The 24,263-nt window shown below is 43.6% G+C and overlaps 1 protein-coding gene across 3 annotated transcripts in view; it reads left to right on the forward strand.

Annotated features, from left to right (window-relative positions):
• Positions 1 to 369: 369 nt before the first annotated feature.
• Positions 370 to 24,263, forward strand: part of GSDME (gasdermin E) — a 64,284-nt gene continuing 40,390 nt past the window's right edge. Inside the window, exons 1-3 of one of the 3 annotated variants that reach the window (XM_021670158.2) lie at positions 370 to 599; positions 9,073 to 9,302; positions 14,561 to 14,753. In XM_021670158.2, the coding sequence (XP_021525833.2) occupies positions 9,092 to 9,302; positions 14,561 to 14,753 (404 nt within the window). In that variant the 5' untranslated portion in view covers positions 370 to 599; positions 9,073 to 9,091. Of the gene's footprint in view, positions 600 to 879; positions 949 to 9,072; positions 9,303 to 14,560; positions 14,754 to 24,263 lie in introns of those variants that run through there. The other 2 variants (XM_064380539.1, XM_021670157.2) reach the window with 2 other exon arrangements.

Here is a 24,263-nt window from a genome sequence, read left to right on the forward strand (position 1 = left end):
TTTGGGATCTCTAAGCAGTCCCAGGTGATGCCAATGCAGCCTTCCGCGGGGCGCGTGGGTTCACAGTTCGAAAGCTTTCCCTCTTGCACGTGCCCGGGAGATTTTAGCTCTGCCTCACCTTAACAACTTAAGCAATGGTTAATCGGTTTGAGCTGGTCCTAATGTTACAAAAAGATCTAATTAAGGCAGTCCATCAGAAAGCAATTCTCGAGCACAAGCTTTGCTCAGATTCCCTCGTTCAGCATTCCTTGAGCACCCACTGTGTGAGAGCGCCTGGTTTTGCCCTCAAGGAGCTTAGAGTGGAGTTTACATAAATGAACCACTGATTAGCGTCGGGCCTAAGTGTGGGCACAGTCACACCACACATCCAGATACTACTCCAGGCACGGGCATTAGGGGCGCCCACAGGCTGGACAGGCCTGGGACTTCCCTGGTTGAACAGTGAAGCCGCGGTGCCAGTCCACACCCACTGTTGGTGGTGGGTCCGGCCCCGCGAGGAGGCGCCGCTGTCAAACCCCACGGTCCCGCGCAGCCAAGAGGCGAGGCGACCGCGGAAGACGGGCGTAGCCCACTCTTCCCGAGAGGCCCGACATCTCCCGGTGAGTCCCGAAAAGTGCGCGGGGACTGTGACCGAGCCCTGGGCCGTCAGCAATCCAGCTCCCAGGGAGTCGCACGAAGGAGGGGAAGCGGCTTTCTCCCGGCCTTCTGGGCGGTCTGGCTCGGCCCCGCAGTTAACTGCAGCTGCAGCCCCCGCCCCGCGCCCCTCTCCCCTCTCCTCCCGCCTCTCGCCTCTGGCGGCCAGTCCCGCGGCCCTGGGGCACTAGGACGGAGCAAAGGTCCCGGCGGGCTGGCCCTCCCTCTGCCCTCCCCGAGCGGCCGAGCACAGGCTCCTCCGACTCCGCTGGCGCGTGGCGCGCGGCTGCCGGGGACCCAGCGGCGGGCGCGCGGGTAAGTGCGCAGCGAGCGCGGGCTGCGGGCTCAGCTCCGGCTCCTTTTCGGGTGTCCCGGGCCTGGGGCAGCTGAGGCCGCGCGGCGCTTTCTCTCTGGGACCCCCCTCCCCTCGCTCCTTCCTAGGGGAGACGAATCCTTTGGCTGCCCGGCCGCTGGAATGGAGGGTCCCGTCGCGCCCCTCGCCTCCCGCATTTCCGGCCCGGTCCCCCTCCCATCACCGCGTCCCGCCCCCACTCGCACTAGCATCCCCTCCCCGCCGCCACTTCCTTCCTTGGATGTTGCAAGCGCAGCTGGTACTTTGGTTTTCCCACCCGCTGCCAGGGCACCCCCTCCCCACTCGTCCATCCTTTGTCTTGCGGTCGGTCTCTCCTCTGGGTGCTGCGGAGGCTCTCCCGGTTCGGGGGCGCGTATGTGGGGAAGCGGGCCTTGGAGCAGATACGGAGTTCAGTCTCTCTGGAGGGAAAAGAGTCCCTAACCACCCTGCTCCGGTATCTAGAGGGCCCCGAGCTTGGGGAGGAGGCCAAGCACCCCTTGGTGTGCCCGGCAAGCGCTGGGATGGCTCTCGACCTTTGGACCCCTGACCCTTTCAAGAGCCGCTTGCCATCTGCACCCCAGAGAGGAAAGTCGAGAGGGCACCTCTTAGAAAAGCGTGGGTTGTTGACTGAACACACCGCCCACTCCTCCAGACTCGACTCTGCCCAGTATAGTGAATGGGGTAGTGAAAGGGATGGATGCCTTGGGGTCGCTGTCCTCCAGAGGCAGGCAGGCGGCCGGACAGACAGATGGCCAAATCCAAGTGGAATGAAAGGAGTGCTGTGGGGTTGGAGAAGAAGCTGAAGAGTGAAATTGTCTTCACAATCCACCACCACCACCAAGCTTTTTTCCTAAAGGAAAGGGGCTGGGAGAAGTTGAGCCCAGGCCATCAGGTAGATGTGAGAGAAAGGGCCCAGCCCCTAAGCCACTGTCCCTTAGCTAGGCTCTTTGGTGTTATTGCTGTTGAGAGAAGGTTGGCTCTGTCATCGAGGCTGAAGTGCAATGGCACTGTCCTCGCTCACTGAGGCCTTGAAATCCTGGGCTCAAAAGAGCCTCCCGTCCACACGTAGCTGAGGCCACAGGTTCCTGCCACCACACCGCATCTTCTCTATTCTTACCCAGGCTGTCTTCTGTTACCCACTCCACTTCCCCAAAGCCTTTGCCGCCTCACTCTCCTCTCTTTTCAAGCTCATGCCTGTCTTCTGACCATCAGTGAGTTCACATACTGATTTTTATTTTAGAAAGAAATGATGAAATATTAATTTGTCTTCTCATTAAAAATGAGCTCAGGTACTGGCTGTAGGCATCAGAAGATATGAAAAGATACCTCTGTTTTAGTTTAATAGACCTAATTGCACTTTGCTACCTAGAAAACTAAAACTAATTCGAAGTGTGCTGAAATTGTTAACAATGAGACAAGTAGACAAGTACAGCCATGTTTCATCTCCGCAAGTAGAGAGGAGATGACACATGTTCCATAGCAATGATTTTTGTTTCCACCATAACTGAGGTTCACCCTTTCAAGGACACTTTCTTATGCTACAGAATGAATCATGTGAGGCCACATTAGAACAGAGAAAAGCTGAACAGGGAGCCAGCAGAGCAGAGTGGCCAAGAGCACAGGCTTCGGAGTCAGGCAGAGCTGGGCTGGAATCTTGGCTGAGCACTAATTCTCTACGTGGTGTTCAATGCCCTCCAAAGACTACCAGGAACACACTGACAGGTCAATGGGCTGGTTTATTTCTCCTTGCAGTGAGCTCCCTCACGGGGAACCCTGAGATGTTTCAGTAAGAGGTGTTAGAACGGACAGAGCGTTTGGGCATGTAGTAGGTGAATTGAGGAAAGAGGGCTTTGCTCTGAATTGGATGTGGTCAGGAAGCAGGCGAAATTCTGTGATTGAGTATCCTCATAAATCTCGTCAAAAAGGAGAGAAGGCCAGAGCGAGGCTATAGCTGTGATTGGTCGAGAAGCAGCAGTCACTCATTAGGACTGCTAATGATTGGAAGGGGGATGGTATTAGATCATTTTTGTGCTTTGAGCATGTTCATGCTTTGTCTGTTTTCAGGTACGATTACAGAGCAGCCTTGTTTTCATGTTGATTCATCATGACAGGAGTAGACCTGCCTGATATTGATGCTCTGTGACATTATTCATAGTCAGCAGCACCAGGGCCTAATAGTACCAGGCCAGCTCCCAGATGCCTCTCTTTCTTGTGATCTTGGGCAACTTACTTAACATCTTTGAACTTCAGCTTCCTCATCTATAAAATGTGGACAATGCCTAGTTCATGGAGTTATTGTGAAGATTAAATAAGGAATTGTGTGTAAAGCAGTAAGCCGCAGGCACTCAACAGTTGCCCCTCTCTTTGTCTAGAGTATTTTGATGTTGAGGTTTCTTCTGTAGAACTGTTCCAGCAGAGGCCCAGGGTTCAACCAGAGCTGCTCTTAAGAATCCTGAATGGAGTGTGAGAAAGAATGAGGTCTCTCTTCTAATTCAAAAATGACTCTGAATCAGTCTTCACAGGCAGTAGTGATTATAGTTATCTTCTCCTGCGGTTATTACATTGGCAACTATTTTGAAGATTCTTTGTTTCCAGCGGCTCTACTCGGCTGTGTGCTTTGCTCACTTTGTGTCACTGTCTTGCTTTCTTGGTGTTTTCCCCCTTGGTTTCTTATCCAGGAGTCTGACTTGAGCTAGGATATCCTTACTGTATTCGCTTTCGCTTTTTGAGTTCTCATCTGCTTTGAGCTGGGAAGCCAGACAGACAAGTGAATAAGTACTGTTTGCTAATATAACTTTTTATTTTATTTTATTTTATTTTTCTTTGAGATGGAGTTTCACTCTTGTTGTCCAGGTTGGAATGCAGTGGCACGATCTCAGCTCACTGCAACCTCTGCCTTCTGGGTTCAAGTGATTCTCCTGCCTCAGCCTCCCAAGTAGCTGGGATTACAGGTGCCTACCACCATGCCCAGATAATTTTTGTATTTTTAGTAGAGATGGGGTTTCACCATGTTGGCCAGGCTGGTCTTGAACTCCTGACCTCAGGTGATCTGCCTGCCTCAGCCTCCCGAAGTGCTGGGATTACAGGCATAAGCCACTGCACCTGGCCGCTAATAATGCTTTTAAGGTTTTCTGTGAGAGCCCGTGATCTACGTGACAACTGTGAAGTGCAGTGAGTATTTAGGCCGTGAGCTATTTGAGCATGATGTCTCCTTAGGCCATTTTCATCTTCTTCCAAATGGGAGTGTCGTGGAAATTTGAATCCAAAGTCTGACTTTTGGCTGAGACATGACCATACTTGTCTGTGTCAGGCAACTTGGGTTCTAGATCCTTCATTCATTTGGACCTGCCCATATTGTTTAATCTTTCCTGGCTGACTAGTTAGTTACCTTAGGTGTTTGAGAAAGATGGTGGCAGTGTATTCCCCCCTAATGCTGCATGAAACATTCTGTTGTGTTACATTCCTAGCCTATATTTTTGTTGATTTATTATTTCAAAAGTTCCTGGAAATATAGCCAAAAGCAAGAATAGAAAATGAGCAAAGGATATAATAGTTAAAAAAAGAAATACAGAAAACCTTTCAACAAAATAAAAGATGCTTGATTTTATTTGTATTAAAATAACCTAAAACTAGGCTGAGATTCCATTTCTCACCTATTACAACTGGCAAAAATCCAATAGTCTAATGATACACTGTTGCTAAGATGGATACTTTTGTGCATTATTGGTCAGAGTACAGAAGAGCGCAACTCCTAAAATTACAGGTGCATTTACCCATTGTTCTAGCAGTCCCTCTTCTAGGGATCTACCCTTCAGATACACTTGTTTATGAAGAGGACATCTGTATGGGGTATTCACTGGGGACATTTCTTTTTTCTTTTGAGTCAGTTTTACTCTTGTCTACCAGGCTGGAGTGCAATGGCATGATCTTGGCTCACTGCAACCTCTGCCTCCCTGGTTCAAGCGATTCTCCTGCCTCAGCCTCCCAAGCGGCTGGGATTACAGATGCCTGCCACCGCGCCCAGCTAATTTTTGTATTTTTGTTAGAGACCAGGTTTCACCATATTGGCCAGGCTGGTCACTAACTCCTGATCTCAGGTGATCTGCCCACCTCAGCCTCCCAAAGTGCTGGGATTACAGGCATGATCCACCGCGCCTGGCTGACATCTTTAATATAACAAAAATTTAGCAATAACCCAAGTGGTCAGCAACATGGGACAAGTCAAGTGCACAATGGTACCTCTGCGTGAGGGAGTATGTGGCAGAAAGCAAGGTGCTAAGCAGTGTGCAGACTCCTTTTAACTACACCTGTATAAAGAAGTGTGAAGGAAATATGACTGAAGGGGAGAGGGGTGAAAGCGTTGCTGGGACATGGGCAGGAATGGGATTTCTCAGTGTGTCCTTTTACATAATTTAGATTTTTGAGCCACGTAAGTGTAATTCACACATAATAGTAATAAAGAAACCTCTAACTTTACTTCACTAGGAGAGTATTCTCCGAGTCTCATGATTGGAAAGTCTGAGTCTAATAAAAACCTGCAAAGCAATAAATAACCACCTCTAGTCATTCTCCCTAAAGTACCCTACCCTGCCAAGAGGGCAAATTAGCTGTTTAATGTTAGCTGGAAAAAAAAATTAAAAATCAATTTAGGAATTTCCTCTTTTTACCATATAAACCCTGTCGGGGAGGACAGGTGTCTTTACTAAAGTTTTCCCACCCACAGCAGATGGGTTCTATTTTGTTTTTTAATGGCAAGCCTGATTCGGTTTCTACAGAAACCTGTTGGATCTGAAGGCAATTGAGTGAACTCTCTTTCAGCTTGCCCCAGCAAAGAACAGAAGCCGTAACAGTGGAGATCCTGACAACAGTGGTCAACTAAAGCAGATCCTTCTCTGGCTCTTCTCCCGGGCTGGCAGGACGAGCTCTCACAGGCCGTCAGGGAGACCCAGTCCCGTGTTTGGCAAAGTAAATCTGTTCCTTTCGAATTTCCTCTCTTGGTAACTGGCTTTTCCTTCTCGTCCCCCAGCCCGCACCTGAGATACCTGGAAGACGCCCCAGGGAGCCTTCTTTCTTTCATCACCACCCCTCACCAAACCAGTGTCTTCTCTTTTTTTTTTTTTGAGATGGAGTTTCAGTCTTGTTGCCCAGGCTGGAGTGCAGTGGCGCTACCTAGGCTCACTGCAACCTCCGCCTCCCAGGTTCAAGCAATTCTGCTGCCTCAGCCTCCGGAGTAGGTGGGATTACAGGCATGTACCACCACACCTGGCTAATTTTACATTTTTAGTAGAGACGGGGTTTCTCCATGTTGGTCAGGCTGCTCTTGAACTCCCAACCTCAGGTGATTCACCCACCTTGACCTTCCAAAGTGCTGGGATTACAGGTGTGAGCCACCACTCCTGGCCACCAGTGTCTTTTCTGTCCTCCTGCCACTGACCTAGTCCAGAGCATTGTCACTTTTTATCTGTCTCTAATCTTGCTCCCCTGCAGTTCCTTTCCTATTTTGCTTCTAGAAGATTTCTTCTAAGGGACCATTCTGATCTCACACCCTCCAATGGCTCCTGCTTCCCTGGTTCCCCTGAAGGAGATGCAGGACAAGGATCGGGGGCCTCCCTGGCCTTGTCCCTGGTCCTTCTCCACTCTGGAATGCTGCATTCCAGTGCAAGAGTCAAGCTCAGAGCTTGACCAGTCATTCCAGTTTATCGAATTGGTGGATGGCAGATCAATACAACACAAGGTCTCCTGGGCCATCTCAAGCTCACCAGTAACCCATTTTCCTGGCACTGTCTTCCCCATCTCTCCACCATCTTCTGCAAATTCTGTGCTTTCATAATGACTGCCCTCAGCTGCAGCATCCATACTGTTCCTTCAGGAGGCTCCTTCAGGAAGACTTCTGTGGCCCTATGCCTCTCTCCAATGAGACTTTTTTTGGTTCTTTCCCTGGAACAGTCTCTGCCAGTAGCTAACATAAAACTAAGCTGTTTATTTCTCCATCTGGCCATCAAAGTAGTAGCTCATTGAGGAGAGAAATTATTTTTTGTCTCTGTATCCTAAGTGCTTAAACACAGTATCTAGTATAGTTGGTACTCAAGAAAAATTAGTGAGTGATTCAGTTAATTATTTGGTAAATAAATAAATAAGTGAGTATTCCATTGAATGCAAGATTCTTAAGCATAGCACAGTGACAGACTAATGAGAGATGACAGCCTGAGCATCCTTAGTTATGCGGCTTTGCAGTTCACCTTATCGGAAAGAAACTTCCTTGCATGTCTTAGAATTTCTTCCTTAAATGTTCATTCCTAGTGTTGATATACAAGAACAGGGTCGGGTAGCTACTGCTTCATAATAATCTAAGAAAAGACACTTCAGAAAAGAACTTGTGATCCATAAGACAAATGGTTTCCCATGCCCTGGAGGAGACTCATGTTAAAGTGGATTGAACTAAAGTCTGAGCTCACTCTCATCTCTTAAATCCTAAGAGAGCTATGTGACTCTGCAAGTGTGTCAAGCACCAGGGTGCAAGTAAAAATAAAACACAGTTCTTGTCCATTAGAGCTTTTCATTTTGACTATGGATAGTTTTTAAAAATGTTACTTTCTTTTTGTGTGGTAATATTTTATTATATATGTGAGCGTATGTATGTATTGGGCTATGGGCAGTTTGTGTATTGTGAATGGTTTAGAACTGTTGCCTGTGTTTCTCTTGGAGTACGGTATTTGAAAACTTGATTTATAAAAGTTTTAAAAATATAAAGAATTTTTGTTCCCTGTCATAAATATTGCAGTTGTTTTCTCAGTTTGCCCTTTGTCTTTCTAAAGGCCCTTCTCATCCTGTGATGTACAAATATTTCTCTATTTTTTCTAGTACTTTCAGTTTCATTTTTCCTCAAATAAACCTCTTGATTTCATTGAGAATCTGCTTTATATATGGTATGAGAGAGGAATTCAATTTTTTTTCTTTCCAGATGGTTAGCCCATTATTCCAACAGCATTTATTAAATACTCTACTGCTTCCACTGAATTTAGTATTTTCCTTTTTATATCTTCCAATGTGTCTCTTCTTTTCCCCTCCTGCTAAAGTATGACAGTGCCTTTATTTTCTGGGTTAAAAAGCCATAGCTAGTTACTTTCTATTTCTGAATATGAGAAATCACACAGTGTAGAGAAAAAGCACCTTTGACCTTTCAAAGAAGTAGTCATAAGTAAGCTATCTATTGCAGTAGTCAGTATGTTGTTGTTCAACAAATATTCCCAGCTCTCTGCCTTTTTAAGACAGGATTGTGCACTGTCACCCAGGCTGGAGTGCAGTGACATTATCATGGCTCACTGCAGTTGTGAACTCCTGGGCTCAAGCAATCCTCCCACCCTAGCCTCCTGAGTAGCTGGGACCGCAGGTATGTACCAAAACACCTAGCTAATTTTTTAATTTTTAATTTGCAGTTTTGCTCTGTTGCCCAGGCTGGTCTCCAACTCCTGGGCTCAAGCAGTCCTCCCACCTCAGCCTCCCAAAATGCTGGGATTACAGGTATCATCCGCCATTTCCAGCCTACCTTGCGGATTCTTGATAAAATTGTATTTTCTGGCCTTTATTGTTGGCTGAGGCCATGTGACTAGTTCTGACAAGTTGTAAGGGACCTGCCTTGTGTCACTTTTGGGCCAGATTTAATTGCTGGTGTGAAACCTTCCAGAACTCTCTTTCCTGTTGGATAATGATTGATAATGTTCAAGATGCTGGCTTTCCCTTCAGTCTGGATCCCTGAATAACCCTAATAAACAAAACTCTCTTGTACCCCTGTATTGAGCATGTATTATGAGCAAAAAATAAGCCCTTATTGTTATAAACCACTAAGATTTAGGGATCGTTTGTTTCTGAAGCATACCCTAGCATATCCTGACTGGTACATGTATGTTCTTTCACTATCTATTTGAGTTCTTTATTATCAGCTAAAGTCAAACTAGAGGGTCTTCTAAGAAGAAGATACTGTTTCATGTGAACTGTTGTGAATAGGGAGAAATACAGTAATTTTAGGGGAAAAAAGCCACAAAATAGTAACTTCTCACTTGATTTTTAGGATAACTTTACTTTTTCAGGTAATCTGGAGCTTTCAAAATGTTTGCCAAAGCAACAAAGAATTTTCTTAGAGAAGTTGATGCTGATGGTGACCTGATTGCAGTATCAAATTTGAATGACTCTGATAAGTTACAGCTTCTAAGTCTGGTGACAAAAAAGAAGAGATTCTGGTGCTGGCAGAGACCCAAGTACCAGTTTTTATCCATCACCCTTGGCGATGTACTCAAAGAAGACCAATTTCCGAGTCCAGGTATGTTTCCTTGGATATATTCTACAGTTAGTACCAGAACAGATGATGATTTTTTTTTTTTTGGACATGGAGTCTCTGTTGTCCAGGCTGGAGTGCAATGGCATAATCTTGGCTCACTGCAACCTCTGCCTCCGGGGTTCGAGTGGTTCTCCTGCCTCAGCCTCCTGAGCAGCTGGGATCGCAAGTACCCACCACCACGCCTAGCTAATTTTTGTGTTTTTAGTGAAGACAGGGTTTCACCATGTTGGCCAGCCTGGTCTCAAACTCCTGACCTCAAGTGATTCACCCACTTTGGTCTCCCAAAGTGCTAGGATTACTCGATCTCTGTTCACTGTAACCTCTGCATCCCGGTTTTTAAGTGATTCTCCTGCCTCAGCCTCCCAAGTAGCTGGGACTATAAGCATGCACCACCACACCCAGCTAAGTTTTGTATTTTTAGTAGAGACGGGGTTTCACCATGTTGGCCAGGATGGTCTCGATCTCTTGACCTTCCGCCCGCCTCAGCCTCCCAAAGTACTGGGATTACAGGTGTGAGCCACCGTGCCCAGCAATCATTCTTCTTTTATGCACGTATTGCCTTGAGTCTAGATACTTAATAATGAATTCTCCTGTTTGTCTGTCATCTTAAAAACATATCCTTTCTTAAAATGACCAAAATTCTGCAGGCCTGACATGACACGCATTGTGTGCGCCACCACACCCAGCTAATTTTTTCATTTTTAATTTGGAGTTTTGCTATGTTGCCCAGGCTGGCCTCCAACTCCTGGGCTCAAGCAATCCTCCCACCTTGGCCTCCCAAAATGCTGGGATTACAGGTATCACCCACCATCCCCAGGTTTTATAATAGTGGTTTTAGTATAAAAGTAAGACATGCTTACTGTACATGTTGTGGCCACTCAGCACAAGTGGGGTGGATCACCCACCCCAAATGTGGTTTGGTGTTGAACTGATGATGCCACATACCCATCAAGAAGGTGTGAAAATTTTTAGTATTCACATAATGATGCTTTCTGGGGAAAGTAGGACAGGCTCTAAAGCTGGTCCAAAAATGGCTACAGAGAAGGGGATGAGGATGGGCTCAGCTTTTAGTGTGATTAGTGAGTGCACATGGGCACTGGTCCTTGCATGGGGGATGGGCTGATGTGGTTTGAGGTTTCACTGATACCATGGACAGAGCACCTGGAAGCTCTTAACACCTTGTCCAGATGTGCAGAAGAAAGAGAAGGAGCAATGGGGCCTCAGAAACTGACAGCAGTCAGACATCAAAAATGGGGTCAGATGTATTGTTACAGTATGGTATAAAATATAGAAAGGGATGAAGAAGAAATTTTAAAAATGAAAAATTCTACCATCGTGTGTTAATTCCCATTAACACTTGGTTTGTAGCCTTTTATTTCTCTGCATCTAATTTTTCATAACAAAATTAAAAATATACTGTAGGCCGGGTGCAGTGGTGCAAGCCTGTAATCCCAGCACTTTGGGAGGCCAAGTTGGGTCTCTCATGAGGTCAGGAGTTCAAGACCAGCCTGGCCAACATGGTGAAACCCCATCTCTACTAATAATACAAAAAGTAGCTGGGTGTGGTGACAGGCACCTGTAATCCCAGTTACTGGGGAGACTGAGGCAGGAGAATCACTTGAACCTGGGTGGCAGAGGTTGTAGTGAGCCGAGATCACACCACTGCACTCCAGCCTGGGTGATACAGTGAGACTCCATCTCAAAAAAAAAAAGCTGTATATAATTTTTACATACTCCTTATTTATTTTTTACTTAACATTGTTTTCCCCCATAGGTTTAAATATTTTTAAATACAATTTTTAACAAACACATAATATTCCTTTGAGTATATGTACCCTAATTTGCTTAACCATTACAATTTAGTGCTTAATAAATAACATTGAGACTGGGTGCAGTGGCTAATGCCTGTAATTCCAGCACTTTGGGAGGCCAAGCTGGGCGAATCACTTGAGCCCAGGAGTTGGAGACTAGCCTGGGCAATGTGGCAAAACCCCATCTCTACAAAAAATAGAAAAATTAGCCGGGCATGATGGCATGCACCTGCAGTCCCAGCTACTCGAGAGGTGGGAGGATCACTTGAACCAGGAGGTTGAGGCTGAAGTGAGCCATGATTGTGCCACTTCATTCCAGCCTGGGCAACAGACTGAGCCCCTGTCTCCAAAATAATAATAATTAATAAGGCTGCAGTGAGCATTTTTATTTTATTTTTGTTGTAGTTTTTTAGGCAACTGCTTTAGCATACATTCTTAGAGAATTACTGGACCAGAGGATGGGAACTTTTTGAAGACTTGGTACTTACTCATTGCTACATTACTTTTTGGAACGTGGTGATATATGAAAATATCATCAACTCTTAATTATTGGACAAAATGATGTCTGAATCTTCTTTCGGCTCTAGAATTCTCTAATTTTGTGACTGCATCTCTATTATAGGGGAAAAGAGGTAGAGGGGATAATTTGAGTTGCAGATAATCTTCAAGATTTCTTCCAGGAAAGGATTCCAGCCAGTGCTGTCTGCAGTCAGCTCGTCAGAGCTGCCACGCAATAGGCAAATGAATTGATGTTAATTTTTCATCAACCTCCCCTTCAGGAATTTGTGTGTTTTCTGGTAGAACTTCTATCGAATGGTGAAATAACTAAATATGAAAAGGAACAAGAGGAAAAAAATGACAAAATAGACCAGGAACTCCTGAGTAATTGGAGTTTTTCTGTTCTGCGATGTGAAATGCCTCTTTCGTGGTGTCCTGAAAGATCACAGAGACTTGTGCTGCTTTGGTGAGACCAGTGGCCGTCACTGCAGGGGAGGAATCCCTGAGCATGCTCCTCATCTGGGGTCAGAGCTCATCCTGGATTCTGTGTCCTGTTGGTGTTAGGGTGGTGATGAGAAGTGTCTTCTATTTTGTCTCCTGGGCAGAGTCAGGATGCTTCAACTTTGTTATTTTTTCCCACTCGCAACCTCACTGGCACGTGTGTTGCCCGGGGCTGTGAGTGTGTAGCGTGGTGATTTGGTGTTGGTAGTCTAAGTGGTGGCCTGTTGGTCCCCTCATTTCTTCCCTTCCACCAGCAACAGTTGATGCCTTGATGCATAAGTGTGCACAAATGACATCATCTTTGGAGGAGTGGCTAGAGTGGTTTTTCAGAACACAGAGACAACTCTTGACTGTTCCTTCCTGCTGTGGAGTCCAGTCTTGGGGACAGAGTTTCCAGAAGTGGTAATAAGCCTAAGACCAGACCCGTGTCCTGAAGATAGAATTTCTGTCTTTGCTGTACTTCGTAGAACCTAGGACTGTCCTGTTTATCAGAAAGTGATATTTCTCTGGCCTAAACACGTGGAGAGGTTGAGCCTTTGCTGTGTGTGAGGCTCTGCCTTACGTGCTTTACATACACAAACTTGCAGCAGGACCCATCAGGTAGGTACCACTAATTATCTCCAGATTGCACATGAAAGTCTGAGGTTCAGGGAAATGACTATTACCCAAGTTCTCCTAGTTAGTAATATTAGAGTAGGGATATAATCCTAACCTCTTTATATCTGACTCTGCCTTTCTTCCCAAAGCATTTCCCAAAGTGTTTGTTTTCCATGAGATATTAACAAAAGCCCTGAATAGAGTACATTTTATACCATTCTTATTTCAGGGGTTGTTGTATGGGAGATGATTCTCTATTTTATAAATTTCAAAGGTCACTGGATGGTGATTACCTCTGATTAACCCTGGTTGAGGAGTGGGTTTTCTTGATTGCAGTGGCAGAAGTGTAGGTGAAGTGTAGGCATCCGGGCAGTGAGTGGATGGAAAGAAGACTTTCAGACTGCAGGGGGGTTTGAATCCCTTGTGAAGTGCAGCTGGGAGCCCAGGAGAGCCTTGGGTCAGGACAACGGAAAAGGCCAAGTGTGAAGTTTCTAGTGGAGTCTTAATGTCTCCTTGATAAAGACTATTTAAAATTATTGTTTTTTATTATTTTTAAAATTTTCTTAGAGATAAGATTTGTTGCTCTGTCACCCAGGCTAAGGTGCTGTGGCATGATCACTGCCCACTTGTAACTTTGTACTCCTGGGTTCAGGTCATCCCCTCACCTCAGCCTTCAGGGTAGCTGGTGTTGCCCAGGCCGGCCTTGAACTTCTGACCTCAAGAGATCCTCCCGCCTAAGCTTCCTAAGTCGCTGGGATTACAGATGTGAGCTACCATGCAGAGAGAGACTATGTTTAGGGTGGTTTTTGGTTTTGGTTTTTGGTTGGATTAAAGTAGAAACCTGGAGATGTGAGAAGGCTGGCAGCTCAGATATGAAATCAGACATTTATCATTTTACAAAGGATGTGTTGGCCGCGCACGGTGGCTCACAGCCCAGCACTTTGGGAGGCCGAGGCGGGCAGATCTCAAGGTCAAGAGATCGAGACCATCCTGGTTAACACTGTGAAACCCTGTCTCTACTAAAAATACAAAAATTAGCTGGGCGTGGTGGTGCACACCTGTAGTCCCAGCTACTCGGGCAGCTGAGGCAGCAGAATCGCTTGAACTGGGAGGCGGAGGTTGCAGTGAGCTGAGTGTGTGCCACTGCACTCTAACCTGGAGACAGAGCGAGACTCCATCTTAAAAAAAAGGGCATGTCCACTGACTTTATCAGGAAATCAGAGATAAGAAATTGCATGATAAGGAACTGAATGACTGGATAGATGTCAGAGATAGATTCATAAATATGGGAAGGGAGTAATTTGGTTGGAGATGGTAATAAGGGCCAGGGGATTGTTTCCCAAGACTGGTGGGTGGAAAGGTAAGATGCCCCCAGACAGGCCTAGGTGGCCGAGGAAGGCCATCCTCTCCGTCCAGGATAGGGGCTGCTGTTCTCTCTCTGCATAGTGTCATCCTTGTCTAGTTCCTTTTCAGTCTTCACCCTGGAAAAGTCCACACTTAAAATGGACGATTGATCCACCTGGATAGTGGTTAACAGGTGCTCATTTTATTCATTAGGGCTTTCTGTGCACCTTTCTATAGTATTGGAATTGAAAACCAGCGAAAGAGAAAAGCATCTAATGGAGCCCTGGCCGCTGGTCCACAGCGTGCCCGCAGTCCACACACACACGTGCTGCCTTGTTTTCTTACACACACAGCGTGGCTGCCGGCTTTCCATCTGAGTGCCAGCCTGCTGCTTCCCAGGGCGCTCTGCACAGGCTTGGAAAGCTAAATGACCTAAGACACCGAGGTGGCCTTATCATCAGCTTCCTTTGCTTGTCTCCTCCATTCCAGTGGTCGTGGAGTCGGACTTTGTAAAATATGAAAGCAAGTTTGCAAACCATGTGAGTGGAACCCTGCATACCGCACTGGGGAAGGTCAAGCTGAACGTGGCGGGAAGCAGCCGTGTGGAGAGCCAGTCTTCATTTGGAACCCTGAGGAAGCAGGAGGTGGACTTGCAGCAGCTCATCAGAGACTCTGCCGAGAGGTAAGGAGCCTTCTGCTTGGCATTTTGGATTTTGACACATCTCACATTTAAAGGTCATTCAGTTGGACCTTTGTTAAAAGGGTGACAGATTCGATCTCTGCTGATCGATAAATGTGTCTTGAATGCACTTGTGCTGAAACGTTATGAGAAGCACATTCTTTAGTCTGGAATTGCTTGACTGTTCTCAGCCTGAGGCAGGGAGGCTTGGGAAGCACTTTCAAAGGATGTTACTTCAGGCATATAGGTACTTCCTTCAATCGCATGATTTAATGCCATCGGTGAAAACGCTCTGTCCTGCGTTTTTGAATATTAATTTTAGAAGCCAGAAAGTCATGACCCCCTTCCAGCTCATTATAATTTTCTGATGAAAAAAAGAGAGCAAGTGAGAGGCTTATAAAAAAAGCTCTAAAACAAGAGCTGTTTTTAGTCTTTGAAATCTTGAAGAAAACCCCACATTTATTCATGGTTTGGCTTTCGGTAAATACATTTTACCACAGTATAGCTCATCATTATTCTCATGTTTATTCAACATTCAAAAAATAATTGTATCAAGTGGATCCCGTGTGCCATGTTCTGTTCTACATTCTGGGGAGGCTGCAGAGCACAAAATGTCAAAATGCCTGCCCTGCATTCTAGTGAGGACAGTAAAGTGTGCAGTAGGTTGATGGGAATCAGTGGTGGGGAGAGGGTCTAGGGCGTGCTAGGAATGGGGGCTATGGATTTAGAAAGTATGACCAGAGAAGGTGTCATGGAGAAGCTGGCATGAGGGCAAAGTCCTGCAGGAGGAGAGGGAAGGCACAGGGACATCTAGGCAGGATGTTGTGGGCAGTGGCCTGTGCTCAGGGTGGCCTGGGTCCAGTGGGCAAGGGGAGGGCAGGAGGGGAGAGTTGGAGAGACCGAAAGGAGTGGGGTGCCAAGTCCCACAGGACCTCTAAGGCCACTGGAGAGGCTCGATGGAAAGGCTCATTGAGAGCGAGGGGAGGATTCTGGCCAGGGAAGCGGCGTGATCTGACATATTTTTTTAGAAGGATCATTCTGGCTGCTGAGTTGAGAAGAGCCTGGATGGGTGGCAGCCAGGAGTCTAGTTGAGAAGTTATTGCAGTAATTCAGCAGGGATGATATTTCAGTTTGTACAGTAATGGGCGCATTTTCCTGTGTAATTTTATTGCCCTTCATTCTTTTAAGGCAACAATCAAATCCAAATAAATGAAGAGAAAATTCACTTGTATTTAAGTATTGCTGGCTTATTTCATCTTTAGCAACATTTTAAAGATTATATGGAATATTAAATATGTGCTCATCCCACAAAATTAAGCTTAAAAATTAATAAATATGTTAAGACTCACATAGCATTACCTGGGTGGATTTTGTACAGACATTGAGGGTGCCTGGGTAGCTGCCGACTTCAAGTCCCAAGCCCCTCTCCAGTCACCGCCCATGCTTACTGGAGCTGAAGGCCCATGGCCGTGTGTTTACTGCCTACTGGCACTTTCTAGAACTCCACGACCACACGAAGCTCTGACTCCGCCAGGGGTTCTCTTTTGCCCAGAGAACTTGAAGTTCTCTCTGGTAGCAGCAGGTGGAAGGGACAGCTGCCTCCATCTCTGGTGGTCATGATCTTTCTTTTCCTTTCTCTACAGCTGATCTTTGCTGGAGTCACATTTTCCTTCTCACCTACAATTGTTGGGACACACTAGAAAAGTATTTGATATTTATCTGAAATGAAGATGTAACTGCGTGTCCTACATTTTCATTTGCCAAATCTGGTGGCACTGGGGAAGGGGAGAAGGGAAGCTGGGGGATCCAGAGCCTCTTCTCTGCTCCCTCAGTCTCACGCAGCCCTCTCTAGCTCAGCTGCATTTTGCAGTCTTGTTATTTCTATTTCAAGAAGCGCAGTTTGGCAATGCTCTATAATCACATTTCCCGATGTAGGTTTTTAAACACTCTTCATGATTCAGGTGTAGAAGCTCTTGCCGAAAGAAAGCGTATGAGGAGGGTCAGCGAGAAGAGATGGGAGGAAACATTCTGGAGAGAAAGAAGCCAGAGCCAACAGTTCTAAGTGGAGAGAGAGAGAGGAGGGGAGGGGAAGGAAAGGGGTATCCACAGAGCACCTACTGTGTGCCAGGCACTTTATATACAGCCTCTCCTTAACTCTGCAAAGCCTCTCCTTATATACTTGATGGCGCCAAGGCTCAGGAAGGAGAAGTAACTTGTTCCTAGACACAGAGCTCAAGTTGGATGTTGGAACTGGGATTCAACCCAGGATTTCCTGGCTCCAAAGCTCCTGTTCTTTCCTGTAAATCATGTAAAGGTCATTAAAATGATAGCACAGAATGTAAAGGCAGAGGCATGAATCTGAATCCCAGTCCCTAGGGAGAATCCCGAGTCAGTGAATCGTGGGATAGAAAGTGTCCTGAGCAGGCACATGTGCGTAACAGGCCTGCTCACCTTGAGGTGTCTGCACACAGGGATGAGAGCACTTGGACTCAGGAGTCCTATTACTTGTAGAGGTGATGGGGGAAGGGATGCCCCAGGGAGTGGCGCCACCAGAAGCAAGATAAAGAATAAATAAAAGGACTAGAAACCAAAGAAGAATCTTATCACAGAATCACCTTGCCCTTGTTAGGCTGCTAGGAGGAAGGGGTGAGCTACAGGGGAGGGGAGGGGAGGACAGGGGTGGGAAGGAAAGGCTTCTGCTCCTGGCATGGAGACCAGTAAAGCTAACATTTTTGTGACTTCATGCTGGAGTAATAAATTCTTATCCACCTTGTCTGCCTGTCTTTGGACTCCGATAACATCGTGGGGATTGATAAGGCGTTGTTGATACATGCGTGACCTAGGGCGTGGCGATTTGTGATGCTTAAGTACTGTTCGTTCTTAGTTACAGTCAGTTTTATTTCAGGTCATTTAGATAAGTTGTCATCTACAAGTTATTTTAGGCCTCAAAGATCAGAATATTAGCTTTATTGTTTATGAAATGTGTGTACATAACAAAAACAAACTTGGTCCTTGAAAAAACAAGCCTGTGCTGGGCAGGAAGGCGTTCCACAGAATTAACCTTCCGGATACCTGGAGCCGACCCCTCTGGATGCCATCTCTATCAAATCTTAAGCATGCTTGATGGAAACCATTCTAAGATACATCACACACTTTTTTTTTTTTGATGGAGAATAACAAATTTATTGAGACTTTTTTAGAGGGACTCAGATTCATGTGATAAGCTGTTTAATTTTTGTTTTTAATAAGGTCTTTCATCGTTATTCTGTAATACACTCTGTGTTTGTCTGCCTTGTCTTCTGTGGTCAGCTGCCATTTGTCACTACGTTAAGTATAAAAGCCACAGCCCACCCCACCTCTGCCACCAGTTTGTTGCTTCTGGTAAGTTTATTCCTGGTCAATAACTTAGGTGGACTTGTAAGCCACGTCTGCCCTTGCCCTCAGTTTCCCCAGCTGTAGGTGAGATAGTTGGACTAGGTGATCTCTGAAGGCTTTCTCCTGGCTGAATGTCTGGAAGTGAGTGGACTCTGGAGCATGTGCTCAGCTCCTTCCCCTGAGTTCTGGGCCTTGGTCCCAGCTGTTTTCCAGAGGCCATGCTATGTTTTGCTTTCCTGGGTATTTGAGGATTGAGGAGGGTGTTACCATAACGGCATATCCCACTTTTATTCTTTTTTTTTTTTTGAGACAGAGTTTCGCTCTTGTTACCCGGGCTGGAGTGCAATGGCGCTATCTTGGCTCACCGCAACCTCCGCCTCCTGGGTTCAGGCAATTCTCCTGCCTCAGCCTCCTGAGTAGCTGGGATTACAGGCACGCGCCACCATGCCCAGCTAATTTTTTGTATTTTTAGTAGAGACGGGGTTTCACCATGTTGACCAGGATGGTCTCGATCTCTTGACCTCATGATCCACCCGCCTCGGCCTCCCAAAGTGCTGGGATTACAGGCGTGAGCCACCACACCTGGCCCATATTCTTTGTCATATTGTAAAGAGAATTTAAGTAAAGCAGATTACATTTTTCTATGCATGTGCAGTAATGAGAAGTTTGGTTCTTTATTCGACTTCCGATTTAAATAAATTATGTGAAACCAGTATATTAAAGCAGTGTTATGACAATGACAACAATTATTTGAAATGTTTTAAAATTACACTGAATATAAATATACATATATTTACATAAATATATATACACATATATTTATGGCATATATGACATACATTTTAATGAGGAATTTTTTAATGGGAAAATATATCCCGTGAGATGTTTTGATATAATAATCACATCATGTAAAATGGGATATCCATTACTTCAGGCATTTGTCCCTTGTGTTACAAACAATCCAATGATATACTTGTAGTTATTTTTAAATGTACAGTTACTGACTTTAGGTACCCTGTTATGCTATTAAATACTAGATCTGATTAATTCTGTAGCCATTAACCATCCTTATACCCCCCACCACTGTCCCACCACCCCTCCCAGCCTCTGGTAACCGTCTGTCTGCTCTCTATCTCCATGAGGTCAATTGTTTTCATTTTTAGTTCAACAAATAAGTAAGAGCATATGCAGTTTATCTTTCTGTGCCTATTTTATTTCACTTAACATAGTGACCTCCAGTTCCATTTCTGTTGTTGCCAGTGACAGGATCTTATTCTTTTTTATGGCTAAATAATACTCCATTGTGTGTATGTACCACATTTTCTTTATCCATTCATCTGTTGATGATTAGGTTGCTTCCAACTTTTGACTATGGTGACTAGTGCTGCAATAAATGTAGGAATGCAGATATCTCCTCAGTATACTGATTTCCTTTCTTTTGGGTATATATCCAGCAGTTGGATTGCTGGATAGTACAGTAGCTCTATTTTTAGTTAGTTTTTTGAGGAATCTCCAAACTATTCTTCATAGTGTACTAATTTACATTACATTCCCATCAACAGTGTACAAGATTCCCCTTTTTTCACGTTCTTGTCAGCAGTTTTTATTGCCTGTCTGTTGGATAAGAGCCATTTTAACCAGAGTGAGATGATAACTCATTGTGGTTTTGATTTGCATTTCCCTGATGATCATTGATGTTGAGAACCTTTTCATATGCCTGTATGCCATTTGTATGTCTTCTTTTGAGAAATGTCTGTTTAGATCTTTTGCCCATTTTTAACAGGATTATTAGATTTTTTTTCCTACAGAGTTGTTTGAGCCCCTTTTACATTCTGGTTATTAATCCCTTGTGACATGAATAGTGTACAAATATTTTCTCCCATTCTGTTGTCTCTTCATTTTGTTGATTGTTTCATTGCTGTACAGAAGTTTTTAACTTGATATGATTCCATTTGCCCATTTTTGCTTTGGAGGCCTGTGCTTATGGGATGTTATTCAGTAAATCTTTGCCCACTTCAATGTCCTAGAGTTTCCCCCATGTTTTCTTGTAGTAGTTTCATAGTTTGAATAGATTTAAGTCATTAATCCATTTTGATTTGATTTTTATATATGGCGAGAGATAGGGTCTAGTTTTATTCTTCTGCATATGGATATCCAGTTTTCCCAGCACCATTTTTTGAAGAGGCTGTCCTTTCCCCAATGTATGTTCTTGGTACCTTTATTGAAAATGAATTCACCGTAGACATATGGATTTGTTTCTGGATTCTCCATCCCATTCCATTGGTCTATATTTCTGTTTATATGCCATTGCCATTCTATTTGAATGACTAAAGCTCTGCAGTATAATTTGAAAGTCAGGTAATGTGATTCATCCAGCTTTGTTCTTTTTGCTCAAGATAGCTTTGGCTATTCTGTGTCTTTTGTGGTTACACATAAATTTTAGGATAGCTTTTTTTTTTTCTATTGCTGTGAAGAACATCATTGGTATTTTGTAGGAATTGCATTCAATCTCTACAAAGTATAGATTATTTTGAGTAGTATGGAAATTTTAACAATATTAATTATTCTGATCGAGGAACATGGAATATCTTCCCATGTTTTTTTTTTTGTCCTCTTCAATTTGTTTCATCAGTGTTTTATCGTTTTCATTGTAGAGATTTTTCACTTCTTTGGTTAATTTGTAGATATTTAATTTTATTTGTAGCTATTGTAAATGGGATTAGTTCCTTGATTTCTTTTTCAGATTGTTCTCTGTTGGCATATAGACATGCCACTGATGTTTGTATGTTAATTTTATATTCTTGAATTTGTTTATTGGTTCTATAGTTTTTTGCTGGAGTCTTCAAGTTTTTCCAAATATAAGATCATGTTTTCTGCAAACAAGGATTATTTGACTTTTTCCTTTTCAATTTGGATGCCTTTTGTTCTTTTGTCTGATTGCCCTAGCTAGGACTTCTAGTACTATGGTGAATAACAGTGGTGAAAGTGGGCATCCTTGTCATGTTCCACATCCTGGAGGAAAGGGTTTCAGTTTTTCCCCATTCAGTGTGATACTGTCTGGTGGGTCTATCATATATGGCTTTTATTGTGGAGGGTTTTTTTTTATCTTGAAGGGATATTAAATTTTATCAGATGCTTTTCAGCATCAATTGAAATAATTATATGGTTTTTGTCCTTCATTTTGTTGATATGATGTACCACACTGATTGATTTGCATATGTTGAACCATCCTTGCATCCCTGGGATAAATCTCAGTTGGTCATGATAAATGATCCTTTTAATGTATTGTTAAATTCATTTTGTTAGTATTTTGTTGAGGATTTTTGCATCAATGTTCATCAGGGATACTGGCCTGTAGTTCTCTTTTTTTGATGTGTCTTTGGTTTTGGTATCAAGGTAATACTGTCTTTTTAGAATGAGTTTGAAAGTATTCCCTCCTCCTCTGGTTTTGGAATAGTTTGAGTAGGATTGGTATTCATTCTTTTTTAAATGGTAACATTCAGCAGTGAAGCAATCAGGTTTTCCTTGGCTTTTCTTTTCTAGGAGACTTTATTTTGATTTTGATCCCATTACTTGTTACTGGTTTGTTCAGGTTTTGGATTTCTTCATGGTTCAATCTTGGTAGGTTTTATGTCTAGGAATTTATTCATTTCTTCTAGGTTTTCCAATTTATTGATGTATAGTTGCTCATAGTAGCCTCTAATGATCCTTTGAAATTCTGTAGTATTGATTGTGATGTCTTGTAGGGTCCAGCCCCGCTGGAGTTCTTTTGCGTGCAGAGAGGATAGATAGTAGGAAAGAAAGACACAAGGACACAGAGATAAGAGAATTCAGCTGGGCCTGGGGGACCACTGCTACCAAGTCACGGAGTCCAGAAGTGGCCCCGAATGACTGGGCACACTGATATTTATTGTATACAAGGCAGAGGGGCAGGGGCAGGAGAGTGACTCATCTAACATGATTGGTAGGGGTCAAGCAAATCACATTTTTATAATACCACATGGGTACAGTTTAGGGGTCACGTGAGCATACAGGGGGTCACGTGGGTACAGTACAGAGGGCCCCTCCCTCTCACCTAGCCGCTGTAAGGAGGGGAGGCACATATGTCGGTATCTTTCTGTGCACTTATTAGAGAGATCAAAGGCTTTTAGGATTTCTCCATTCTTCTAAGAATTTATAAAGGGGTATCAGGTGGGAAAGTGGGACATGAAAGTGGACAAGGATGGTGACCATTGGAGCACAGCACCACGGAGAGGTGTTTTAAGCCCTGGATGTCTGCAGGCCCACCTGGCTAGTGTCAGACCTTCCTTGAGAGTCGGATGGAACAGAGTGTTCTCTGAACTCCCCAGTGAAAGGGAAACTCCCTCTCATGGCCTGCTAAGCAACTGGCGCCTCCCCAGGCTCTGACCTTACTGCAAGGCCTGCCTGCTAAGTAATGGGCGCCTTCCCAGGCGCTGGCGCTACCGCAAGGCATTTATTCTTGCCTCCTGATCATTTCTCACAATGTCCCTTCAGTTCCGAATTATAGTTCACACTATTATTTCTATACTGTAAGGCTAAAAATGTTCCTACACTGTAATACTAAAGCAAAGATTAATAATAGAGAATCATAATGTAGTAAGACTGAGTATATAATCGATTATGTGATTTATCTAAGTCTAATTTGTATCATTGCTATAACTAAGTAATCAGTAAATATGTTTGGTATCATTACTATATCTAAATAATCAGTTATTTATTATACTGGGAAAGATTGTACCTTCAGTCTCTTGCCATGGCACCTGGGCAACTTTCTTTCCACAATGTCTCTTTTCTAATTTCTGATTTTATTTATTTGGGTCTTCTCTTTTTTTCTTAGTCTGGTTAAAGTTTTGTCAATTTCATTTATCTTTCAAAAAACCTTTTGTTTCATTGATCTCTTGTATTGTTTTCTTCATTTTAATTTATTTCTGTTCTAATCTTTACTATTTCTTTTTTTCCACTAACTTTGGGTTTGGTTTGATCTTGATTTTCGAATTCTTTAAGATGTATTGTTAGATTTTATATTTGAAGTTTTTCTACTTTTTTGATATATGTACAGCTAAAAACTTCCTCTTAGTACTGCTTTTGCTGTATCCCATAGATTTTGCTGTTGTGTTTCTGTTATCATTTGTTTTAATAAATAATTTTTCAATTTGTTTCTTCATTGACTCACTGGTCATTCAGGAGCATATTGTTTAATTTCCATGTGTTTGTATAGTTTCACAAATTCTCCCTTGTTATTGCTATGTAGTTTTCCGTTGTGGTCAGAGAAGATACTTGATATTATTTCAGTTTTTTTAATGTTTTGAAACTTGTTTTATGGCCTACCATATGGTCTTTCATTGCTAATGATCCATGCGCTGAGGAAAAGAATGTGTATTCTTCAGTTGTCGGATGAGATGTTCTGTAAATATCTATTAGATCCATTTGGTCTAGTGCAGATTAAGTCTGATGTTGATTTTCTGTCTGGATGATCTGTCAGATGCTGAAAGTTAGGTGTTGAGGTCTCCAGGTATTACTATATTGGGGCCTGTCTCTCTCTCTTTAGCTTTAATAATATTTCCTTTGTATATCTGGGTGTTCCAGTGTTGGGTACATAAATACTTAAAATTGTTATATCCTCTTGCTGAATTGACCCCTTATCATTATTTAGTAACCTTCTTTGTCTCTTCTTATAGTTTTTGTCTTGAAATCTATTTTGTCTAGTATAAATATAGCTACTCCGGCTATTTTTTTGACTTCAATCTGCATGTGATATCTTTTTCCATCCCTTATTTTTGAGTCTATATTGTCTTTATAGGTGAAGGGTATTTCTTGTAGGCAACAGATCATTGGGTCTATTTTTTTCAATCCATTTAGCCAGTGTATGTCTTTTGACTGAAGAGTTTAGTCTAATTACATTCAATTATTATTGATAAGTAGGGACTTCTGCCATTTTATTATTTGTTTTGTGGTCTTCTCTTCTTTCTTTACTTCCTGTCTGCCTTTTAGTGAAGGTGATTTTCTCTGGTGGTATGATTTAATTTCTTGCTTTGTTTTTTTGTGTATGTTGTATGTTTGTATGTTATATATTTGAGATTACCTTGAGGTTTGCAAATACTATCCCATTATTGTAAA

Source organism: Aotus nancymaae, unplaced genomic scaffold (genome assembly GCF_030222135.1).
Source record: "Aotus nancymaae isolate 86718 unplaced genomic scaffold, 86718_ANA_hifiasm-v0.15.2.pri h1tg000025l, whole genome shotgun sequence".
Lineage (NCBI taxonomy): Eukaryota > Metazoa > Chordata > Mammalia > Primates > Aotidae > Aotus > Aotus nancymaae.